At 36.9% G+C, this 12,252-nt stretch overlaps 1 protein-coding gene across 5 annotated transcripts in view; it reads right to left on the reverse strand.

The window, feature by feature from the left end:
* The window catches only part of PARG (poly(ADP-ribose) glycohydrolase), a 112,880-nt gene that overhangs the window by 8,557 nt on the left and 92,071 nt on the right, over nt 1-12,252 (reverse strand). For all 5 annotated transcript variants that reach the window (XM_089897839.1, XM_089897837.1, XM_089897835.1 and 2 more), the window contains 2 exons: nt 11,495-11,603; nt 4,196-4,301 (listed from right to left, as the gene is read on the reverse strand). In XM_089897839.1, the coding sequence (XP_089753965.1) occupies nt 4,196-4,301; nt 11,495-11,603 (215 nt within the window). The remainder of the gene's footprint in view (nt 1-4,195; nt 4,302-11,494; nt 11,604-12,252) is intronic.

Raw genomic sequence — 12,252 nt, forward strand, 5'->3', positions numbered from 1 at the left:
ATATACAATACGGTATTATTAACTATAATCACCATGCTGCACATTACATCCCCACGATTTATTCATTTTATAACTGGAAGTCTGTACCTTTTGACCTCTTTCACACATTTTGTGCACTCTCCATCCTATACCTGTGGCAACCACTGATCTGTTCTGTGTATCTATGAGCTCTTTTTTTTTTTTTTAAGGTTCCACATATAAGTGAGATCATATGGTATCTATCTCACTTAGCATCATTCTTTCAAGGTCATCCATGTTGTTGAGAACATTTTTAATAAGATTTTTTAAAATTACAAAAACAATAACAGATTTGATGCAATCTCTGTCAAAATATCAATGGCATTTTTCACAGAAATAAAATAATTCTAAAATTTGTATGGAAACACAAAAGACCCTAAATAGCCAAAGCAATTTTTTTTTTTTTTGCTGTACGCGGGCCTTACACTGTTGTGGCCTCTCCCGTTGCGGAGCACAGGCTCCGGACGCGCAGGCTCAGTGGCCATGGCTCACGGGCCTAGCCGCTCCGCGGCATGGGGGATCTTCCCAGACCGGGACACAAACCCGTGTCCCCTGCATTGGCAGGCGGACTCTCAACTACTGCACCACCAGGGAAGCCCGCCAAAGCAATTTTTGACAAAGAATAACAAAGCTGGACAAATCACACTCCCTGATTTCAAACTCTACTACAAAGCTACAGTAGTCAATACAGCATGGTACTGGAACAAAAACACACAGATCAATGGAACTGAATAGAGAGCCCAGAAATGAACCCATATTTATATGGACAATTAATCTATAACAAAGGAGGCAAGAATACACAATGGGGAAAAGACAGCCTCTTCAATAAATGATGTTGGGAAAACTGGACAGCTACATGCGAAAGAATTAAACTGGACCACTTTCACATACCATATACAAAAATAAATTCAAAATGGATTAAAAGTAACACCTAAAACCACGAAACTTCTAGAAGAAAACATAGGCAGTATGCTCTTTGACATAAGTCTTAGCAATATTTTTTGGATATGTCTCCTGAGACAATGAAAACAGAAGCAAAAATCAACAAATGGGACTACAGTAAACAAAAAAGCTTTTGCACAGTGAAGGAAACCAACAAAACGAAAAGGGCCACCTACTGAATGGGACAAGATATTTGCAAATGATATATCCAAAAAGGGGTTAATATCCAAAATATTACAAAGAACTCATACATCTCAATGCCAAAAAAACAACCAACCAGTAAAAACTGGCCAGAGGACCTAGACAGACATTTTTCCAAAGAAGACATACAGATGGCCAAGAGGCACATGAAAATATGCTCAACATCACTAATCCTCAGGGAAATGCAAGTCAAAACCACAATGAAATTGCACCTCACACCTTTCAGAATGGCTATTATCAAAAGACAACAAATAAGTGTTGGTGAGGATGTGGAGAAAAGGGAACCCTTGTGTACTGCTGATGAGAATATATATTGATGCAATATATATGGAATATAGTATGAAGCTTCCTCAAAAAGTTAAAACTAGAACTACCATACAATCCAGCAATTCCACTTCTGGGTATTTATCTGAAGAAAATGAAAACACTAATTAGGAAAGATATATGTACCCCTATGTTCACTGCAGCATTATTTACAATAGCAAGATATGGAAGCAATCTAAGTGCCCATCAATAGATAAGTGGATAAAGATGTGGTATATATATACAATGAAATGCTACTTGGCTATAAAAAAGAATGAAATCTTGCCATTTGCAACAACATGGATGGACCTAGAGGGTATTATGCTAAGTGGAATAGAAAGACAAATACTGTAGGATTTCACTTATGGGTGCAATCTAAAAACAAAACAAAATAAATGAACAAACATAACCAAACAGAAACAGAGTAATAGATACAGAGAACAAACAGGTGGCTTCCAGAAGGGAGGGGGTAGGGAGGAAGAGAGAAATAGGTGAGGGGGAAGATGTATAAACTTCCAGTTGCAAAATAAATGAGTCATGGGTATGAAATGTACAGTGTAGGGAATACAGTCAGTAATTACATAAGATCTTTGCATGGTGACAGAAGACAACTAGACTTATCATGGAGATCATTTTGAAATATACAGAAATATAGAATCACTATGTTGTATACCAGGAGCTAACGTAGTATAAGTAGGTCAATTATACTTCAGAAACAAATAAACAAACTCATAGGAAAATATGATCAGATTTCTGGCTACCAGAGGCAGGAGGCTGGGGGATAGGGAATTAGATGAAGGTAGTCAAAAGATAACAAACCTCCAGTTATAAGATAAGTAAGTACTAGGAATGTAATGTACAACATGATAAAGATAACTAACACTGCTGTACATTATAAATCAAAGTTGCTAAGGGAGTAAAGCCTGAGAATTCTCATCACAAGGAAAACAGTTTTTTTCTACTTCTTTAATGTTGTATCTATATGAGATGATAGATGTTCAGTAAACCTACTTGATATTCATTTCATGATGTAAGTCAAATCATTATGTTGTACACCTTAAAATTACATAGTTCTGTAGGTCAATTATATTTCAGTAAAGCTGGAAAAAACCAACAAAACAATATATGCTCACAACAGAAAAATAATCTCGATAATTGAGAAAATTACACAATGAGAATCTTGTGTATACTATACTACCCTTAATAGTCACCAGAGCAAGCAAAGCCGCAGTCTGAGAGAAAGGCTTTTATGCCATGAAGAAAAGAAACAAAATGAACACATTTATAAAGCTTCCCAAATTGTCCATCACAAATGACCAAGGCTTATGGTAGACCTTGTTTCTGGATTGATGATATGAATCTACTCATTTATTTTACTTAAGAGAAAAACAGAAAAAAGTGTCTGTCATAAGATCAATAAGCCCAGAGTGAAAAACAGGTTTCCTCAAACAAATTCAGGATGATAAAGAATTTCATAAAATAAAACCCAGAAATTCCTTCTTCTATAGACCTTCAAAACACCAAAACTGACAACATGTGGTTTTTGTTTTTGAATATGAAGAAAATATGGGTGAAAGCCTTTAGAATAAAGGAATAGAGAAGATTTTTCTAAGCATGCCACAAAAATGTAAACACGTAAAACATAACTCCATGTGACAACAACTCAACAGGCTCAAATACATAAACCCTATGAGTATCCTTTGTAATAAAATTATAATAGCACCTTCCTGGGTTCTGTGAGTCATTCTAATGAATTATCAAACCTTAGAGGGGTTGGTTGTGGAAAACTCCCAAGACTGGTAGCCAGCTGGTAAGAGGTGCAGGTGGGCGGGGGGACACCCCCTCCCCAGACTTGCAGCTAGAGTCTGCAGTAGGGGCAGTCTTGTGGAGGATGGGTGTCCTTAACCCGAGGGTCTGTACTAACTTCAGGGAGTTAGTGTCAAGACTGCACTGTAGCACACCCAGCTTATGTCACCAGCTGGGTTGACAAAGAATAGTAACCATGCTAAGTAATAATATAATACTATTCTCTATAATTGACACTCCTGAGAGGAAAGCAAACGTCATAATATGGTAAATGACCAATAGCTTTGTTGATAGGTTTGTGATTTTTCTACTATAAACTATAAAGGGCAAGAAATGTTTATCCTTCTTGAGTACTGAAATGCCTCCTTATCTGTGCCATTCATGCAGCTCTCCCAAGCTATAGTCCCCCACACTGTGTACCTCTATTAAAGCACTCATTACTATGTGCTGCATTGTCTATGCCTCTCCCTCATATGCTAGACTGTGAATTCCAAAGCAGGGACCACATCTTATTCACCTTTGTATTCTCAGAGCCTACCACAGTGCTTAGGCAGTGGCAGATGCGCCGTAAGTTTGGTGAATGAACGAGTCAGTCATCAAATAGCTCTGTCCATAAAAAACCACTTCTGTAAAGGAACGTGCTTGAATGGGTGCTTTGGCTTGAAACTTCATAGTAATTTTGGCCTCTTCCCTCTCTTTATTCAACTAAATACTGTGTCTTATAGATCAGAGATAAGTGACCTCTGCAGGTAAATAATAAATAAAAATACGGATTCCTTCATATACAATAAGAAAAAAAAGGATGGTGTCAAATATTCTTTTTCTCTTCTTTTAGATCTTTGTGGTTAGAAATCCGGTTTGAAGGACTAACTCTTCTCCTTAGTCAAAATACTATTATCCTTCTTATAACAACTGATTCACTCACCTTTTAATCTAGCATCGCCCCCAAAGGCACCACAGCCCCAGTTTCCTGTGGCCACTGCAGAAAGATTCTCTGAAGAAACTCCAGGACGAAGAAATCCACAGTAAGCCTGCAGGATGAAAGAAATATATCAAAGCACGTGAATGACTAGACACTAACAGTATTTCTGACTGATGTACTAGGATCAGTATCCATTATCAAGCTTATGTTATCTCTCTCTCTTTTTTTCCTAGGGGCCAAAGTACAGGGGAAAAAGAGAAAATCCTGGGATTACACAAGGAAGAGAGTAACAAATGATCAGTTCTATTATTTATTTGCTTTGATGCTGGGCAAATCAAAGCCCTTAAACCATTACAGGTCTCAGTTTCTTTTTCCAATTCAAACAAATATAAAGGAAAATGTCAGATATTTTAAGAACTAATGGAATCCCAATCACAAACCACAAGGGATTAAAGGACAGAAAGGCATTTAAGACACTTTTATTTGAAAACTTTTGATTACCATTTTTTTCATTAAGGTAAACAGTTACTATTATGCTTCCTCACCACTCTCTCTCTGAATTATTGGGACTTAGATTAATAACTGTGATTAGCTTTTAAATGTGCTTCCTGCCACTGAAATGCTTAAACAACTATAAATAAAATGAGCAAGTAACTATATATAAAAAGGATACCTATACCTGGTTACAAGATAACCTTTAATATCCCTTCCAGCTCCAAGATTCTCTAGTTTCACAGCTCTGTTTTAAGCTAGAATATTTTAAAATTTGCCAGTAACCTGAGAAAAGTACAATATATCCTGAGGATGCTAAGTTTTAATTAAATGAACAGCTCATTTTGTATATGAGAAGACTGCAGTTTAAGGTCCCAGGGTTTCTGATTTCTGTTTCTTTGCTGTCAGACAAGTTGGTCTTTCTGCCTCCAAAGGGTTCTTAGTTTTCTGAAACTATCAGACTATATTAAGAGGTTTAAAATAATAGCAAAGCAAATCTCCCCTGGGCTTTCTCAAGTACCAAACCCTAAAATATAGCTTATGTATAACAGTAAATAAAATAGAAAGAATGATGTGTGACAAATGTTCCCAGAGAAAAACCAAGGATAAAAGAAAGATGCTTCTATGAAACCCACACATAGAAATACTGTAAATTGCTCTCTGAAGTTGCTACAAGGGTATAAAAATGTATTTTATACCTGTCTGGGTGGATTAACAAGGCCATTCCTTTCCCCCACTCCTAGGCTGTAAATCCTGACAGATATTAATTATAAGTTGGTACCAGACCATTACTCAACACTGTGGTACAGAGCTTACACTAGAGCTCACAAATTACCTGTATAATCAGATGCATGGAGCATCTGAAAATCTCTTTCAGGTCAAAACTATCAAAGAGCTCAATTTTTTTGAGTAGGTTCTTGAAAGATACAGTCTCTGCCTTTATGCCAACAAGGGGGTGAACAGACTTTCTGTCAGAATAGACATAACTTTGCCACATGCTTTCCTGTCAAATTCTCCAAATATGTCTAGAAGAAGAGGAAGATTTCTTAGCCTCCTAGTTTGTGTCATCTCTGTTTTATACCATCAGAATGGTTTTAGTTTCTTTCACACTGCTATCTCTACATATCTGGGCTAACTTTTCTTTAATGAGCAAAAATAGCTTAGTAAGACTAAGGCCTAACAACAGAATTTGAAATATTTAGATTATTAGAAGCAAAATCTAACCAATTTTACTTTAAAAAAAAATCTATCTTGAAAAATGACCATAACAAAAAAAAACCTATAAAACTGAAATTAACCTGCATTTGGTGTTCTGATTAAGTAAAATAAAATGAAACTTTAAAAATGTAATCAGATAGAAATTAAATGATATAAAATACTTACACAGTAATTAGGTATAAAGAATAACTGATGATTAAATACAAAATTCTTTTTTTATTCAAGCATAATTGATTTACAATATTATATTAGCTTCAATATTATATTAGGTATACATAGTGATTCAGTATTTTTACAGAATATACTCAATTAAAAGTTATTACAAGATAATGGCTGTAACTCCCTGTGCTATACAATATATCCTTGACGCTTATCTATTTTATACATAGTAGTTTGTATCTCTTAATCCCATACCCCTAATATGCCCCTCCCCGCCTTCCCTCTCCCCTTTGGTAACCACTAGTTTGTCTTCTATATCTGTGAGACTGTTTCTGTTTCTCATATACATTCATTTGTATTATTTTTTAGATTCCACATGTAAGTGATATATAGTATTTGTCTTTCTCTGTCTAACTTATTTCACCAAGCATAATATTCTCTAGGGCCATCCACTTTGCTGTAAAAGGCAGAATTTCATTCTTTTTTATGGCTGAGAAATATTTCCTTGTATACATATCCATCTGTCTGTTGATGGGCAGGGCACTTGGGTTGCTTCCGTATCTTGGCTACTGTTACAAAATTTTTATTCTGTTTGAACCAACCATTTCTCTATGATGGCCTAGTGGCGTGGGATGGGGGGGGGCAGAAGGAGGAAGGACATTATATAATGTAAATACATTATACTGTTTGCTAAATTAATAATTTAACAATTTTTGTCCTAAAGAGTTGTTCATGACTTCCCTGGTGGCGCAGTGGTTAAGAATTCGCCTGCCAATGCAGGGCACACGGGTTCGAGCCCTGGTCTGGGAAGATCCCACATGCCGCGGAGCAACTAAGCCCGTGCACAACAACTACTGAGCCTGTGCTCTAGAGTCTGCGAGCTACAACTACTGAGACACGTGCCAAAACAACTGAAGCCCGCGTGCCTACAGCCCATGCTCCACAACAAGAGAAGCCACCACAATAAGAAGCCCACGCACTGCAACGAAGAGTAGCCCCTGCTCTCTGCAACTACAGAAAGACTGCGTGCAGCAACAAAGACCCAACGCAGCCAAAAATAAATTTAAAAAAAAAGAGTTGTTTATATGAAATCAATCTACCGTACTCGTCTAACTTAAACTAATACATAGTTGGTATTGAAAATGATTTTCTGATGTTTTAGAACACTGTGATTTCTTAAAAACAAACATAACATAAAAAGTTCCTTAAGAATCTTTTGGAAGAGAATAAAATAATATTGATTAAGAGTCTTAAAATTATACTTAGATTCAGTAACAGTAATTTTATAAATTTCTTCTTTTGTAAATTTCTTTTATTTGATTAAATAACAACTGTACAAAGATGTTTACTACATTATAGATAATAGAGAAAAACTTGGGACCACCTATTAGTTCAAAAACAGTGGCTAAGTCCTAGTATATCAATCCAACCAATTTTGTGGCCATTACACATGTTATTATGGGGATTTCCCTGCCAGTCCAATGGTTAAGACTCTGTGCTTCTCCTGCAAGGGGCACTGGTTCAGTCCCAGGTCAGGGAACTAAGATCCCTCATGCCATGTGGTGCAGCCAAAAATAGGTAGATAGATAGATTTAAAAAAATCAAATTTATTTAAAAAAACATCATGAAGATCATTAGAAAGTATGAAAAATACAATTTATAGATAAATAGATAAATACAATATTATAGGTAACTTTTGCACACATTTATATGAAAATTAGTATTCATGTGGAAAGACCTACAAAAATGAAAACAATTATTTGAAAGGTAAAATTATAGATGATTTTTTATCTTTAAAATAATTGTAACATTAGTAAATTGATTTTGCCTTTTTAAGATGCAATATAGGGACCTCCCTGGTGGCACAGTGATTAAGAATCCGCCTGCTAATTCAGGGGGACACGGGTTCGAACCCTGGTCCGGGAAGACCCCACATGCCGCAGAGCAACTAAGCCCACGCACCACAACTACTGAGCCTGTGCTCTAGAGCCCACGAGCCACAACTACTGAAGCCCGTGCACTGCAACAAAGAGTAGCCCCCGCTCGCCACAACTACAGAAAAGCCTGCACACAGCAACGAAGACCCAACGCAGCCAAAGATAAATTTAAAAAAATAAGTATAAATAAATAAAAATTTTTTAAAGATGCAATATAAAATGAAAACACCATGTAGACCTTAGATTTCTCATATGTGAAATCAAAGACTAGATTAGGTTTCTCTATGGTTATCCTGATTCTATACATTGAGAAACTTAAGGGAAAACTCATTAAAAATGATACATTTTGAACTAATACTCCTGAAAAGTAACACAGACTTCAAGAAAAGATTATAAATGATCAAATGTTGAGCTTCTTAGAAATAGCAGCAGCAAGTATTGATCAGTTGTGTTAATTAAGCTCTGATTTAAGAACAATCCCCTTCCAAAGTTGGTGATAACAACAAAAAAAATCTGACTTGAATGAAATAAAACTTCTATTGCCAGGTTATAAGACTCAGTCTTTTTCTATAAAGTATGTCTCGGGGCTTCCCTGGTGGCGCAGTGGTTGAGAGTCGGCCTGCCGATGCAGGGGACACGGGTTTGTGCCCCAGTCCGGGAGGATCCCACATGCCGCGGAGCGGCTGGGCCCGTGAGCCATGGCCGCTGAGCCTGCGTGTCCGGAGCCTGTGCTCCGCAATGGGAGAGGCCACAGCACGGAGAGGCCCGCGTATCGCAAAAAAAAAAAAAAAAAAATGTCTCATAAGGACTCTATATTGTACAAATAAATGTTTTTCAGTGTTGGTAATACTTACACCTAACTTAACCTATTCACATATACCAAGGCTTCACATCTTTAAAATTTCTGGTGCCTTTGAGGATGGGAAACTGAAGGTTAGTGCTATCCAAGTAAATGTAGAGAGTATCAGTTAGCCGTGGGCAATTTAAAAAGAGAAGATTTACTTATGTCCAGTGTTATCTTTTAAAAAGATCATATTTATAGATGATTTCTAAAAGTGAATGATCTAGCTCCTCCAGAAAAGTATTTGTGGGAATAGAAATGTTATCATGGAAAAAAAGACTTCCCTAGTGGCACAGTGGTTAAGAATCTGCCTGCCAACGCAGGCGACACGGTCCGGGAAGATCCCACATGCTGCAGAGCAACTAAGCTCGTGTGCCACAACTACTGAGCCTGCGCTCTAGAGCCTGCAAGCCACAACTACTGAGCCTGTGCTCTAGAGCCTGCAAGCCACAACTACTGAGCCCACGTGCTGCAACTACTGAAGCCCATGCGCCTAAAGCCCATGCTCTGCAACAAGAGAAGCCACTGCAATGAGAAGCCCACGCACCGCAACAAAGAGTAGCCCCTGCTTGCTGCAACTAGAGATAGCCCACGTACAGCAACAAAGACCCAACGCAGCCAAAAATAAATAAATAAATATTTTAAAATGTTAAAAAAAGGGAGCCTTTAAATGTGTGTTAATGTACGATAATGGTTAAATACATTTACTTTTCATATGCTTCTCTCCAAACTTTTCATGTTTTTCTCTGCCATAACAAAATACCATGGACTGAGTGACTTAAATAATAGACATTAATTTTCTCACAGTTTTGGAGACTAGAAGATCAAGGTGTCAGCATGTTTGATTTCATTTGAGACCTCTCCTTGGCTTGCAGATGGTCACTTTCATGCTGTGCCCTCACATGATCTTTATTCTGTGGGTATGCACCCCTGATTTTTTTTTGTATGCCCTAATCTCCTCTTTTTATAAGGATACTAGTTAGATTGGATTAGGGCGCTCCCTGGCATCATTTTAACTTAATCACATCTCTATACATTCTGACCTACTGGGGTAAGGGCTTCAACATATGAATTGTGGGAGGGCTGGGGGGGACCCATACCTACTGCTTATATAAATGTCTTCTAGTATCAATGACCATGTGACAAATTCACATACACATCTGATGAAAAGCTAAATATAAATCTTCTTATTCTACTTGATATGCTGTGTAATAAAAACATCATGTGCTTGGAGACAATTGCTTTAAGGCAAGACTTTAGAATAGCGAATGCAAGCTCACAATTAAAAGGTACCTAATATAATAAAAGATATTCCTCAGTAATATCAGGTGAAAGAGAAATTATATCTGTTGATATATCAAAGAATAGTCTTTTTGGATAGTTTTTATGAGAAATTACTTAAAAGAAAAATGGAATCTGTGTGTAAGTTGAACTTTGGAAAATAGTGCATTTATTCTTCAAACTTTTATGAGATTCCTTTGAGAACTTCAAACATTAAAATAACCTATAAATTATATATTAAAAAACATGTTTAACAGTAAATTAGATTCTTGAGTACATTAGAATATGATAATAAATGTAATTATATTTGAAATATCTACTAAGTTTTAAGTGTACTAAAGTCTTTCTGGATTATTTGGTTATTTTACTAACAATATGAGAGGCAAGGCGGTTGAGCTGGGATAAGCAGAGCACCACAGAGAGGCCGTTCCTGTGGTAAGACCCAGGGAAAAGATGTGAAGGTGATATACTGAACACCACACATGCCAATCCAAGGGCAGTCCCAGTCTGCCTGCAATGGTACACCTAGTCTGTCATTCCCAGAAGTCTGTGTACGGATTGGCACATGGGTAGTCATGCAAAACCACAACCTCATTATCTTAATAATGAACTTCATGACCAAATCCTACTCATGGAAGTTAAACAATGGTTTTCAGAACTGGGTCAGTCTTCTTGGCTGTGAGAGTAATCTGAGGAACTAAAGAAGACATCAACTGTTTTGGTAAGGCGCTATCTAGAGAATAGACTTAGAACACTACTCTATGACAGTTCATTTACTATGGTAACAGTAGTAAAAATTTAAACTAACAATAGGTCTGGCTCATTTTTCTATTTCTGTAACACAATGAAAAAAAAAAAAGAAAATGACTATAGGAGACAAAACTAAGTAGCACAGAAAACCACAGATTCCATCATAAATATGTCAAATTACCAAATAAATAAATAATTTATATGTCAGTCTTACCTATACGAGAACAACAGTGACTTAACTTTCATGGTTTATCTGTTTTAATCCTGATAAGCACACCTTGTAGAGAAAAATGTCATTGGGCAGGTCTGATAAAAACTTTCAGGGTTCATTCATTTCTATATGGTTTTACAATGATAATGTTCCAAAGCAACTAAATGTACTTGATGAGATAAATGCATGTGTGGGGCCTAATATCAAGCAACAGTCTATCTGGCATCAGTAATCAAACAATTACGAAATGGAAAGTACATCCTGTACAAGCTGACAGACACATTAAATCAGGAGAGCTGTGGGCAGACGTACTGACACTGCAAGAATTACCAGAAAACATTAATTTCAGCATTAATAAAATGGCAGTAAATAGATGACAGCTGCCAGATGAACTAAGAAATAAGGTTACTGGCCTTGTTAAGCTCGCGTCTGATTTTCTCAGGCACAAACTGGTCGAGGTAGCGTCTGAAGTGAAGGGCATCGATGGCGACGATTTCTGTGCCACGCCGCTGCCAGTCGTCCCTGGGGCAGGACAGATGGGGGAAAATGAGGAATGGGGAAAGGCACTCATAAATAAAACCCTCACAAGGGTCAGGTTTCTGAGACTTTGGCAGGGTTAATACATTACAAACAAACCAGTGGGTATATATCTCAGCAAATCAGGAGGGTAGAAAAACACCATTTTATTTTTAAATTCCAAGGGATACATATTGTGGACTGCCAGGCATTAAACAGTAAAATGAAAAAATAGTATGTATTATAAACAGACACATCATTAACAATGAGTCTTCCAGGTTAAAAGATTTTGGGGGCAAACGAAAGGAATTTAGTTCTTTGTTTTCCTCCAATACTAAAGACATGGCGTTTGTATCTCAACAAGAGCTCATTCCTCCTTTGTTCTGAAAGAACTGCTCTAAGTATAGAGTTTGTAACATCACCATTTATTGTCCAAGAACGAATCCCAAGAAGTCAAGTTCTCTAAAAAATGTGTAATAATTCAGTACAAAATTCTACCTACTGTGCTCAGTTGCTGACTGGGCAAAACTATTTTTAAAAAGGCAAAGAAATCAAAGCAGATGATACCAATTTGCCCAAGGAGACAGGAAAAACTGGCTGAGATAGTGATTCTAGAAATGTGAAATTCCAAATATTTCATCTCTTTATAAACATG

Source organism: Delphinapterus leucas, chromosome 16, assembly GCF_059928025.1.
Source record: "Delphinapterus leucas isolate spDelLeu-1000000601 "Yukka" chromosome 16, BTC_Dleu_Yukka2, whole genome shotgun sequence".
Taxonomy (NCBI): domain Eukaryota; kingdom Metazoa; phylum Chordata; class Mammalia; order Artiodactyla; family Monodontidae; genus Delphinapterus; species Delphinapterus leucas.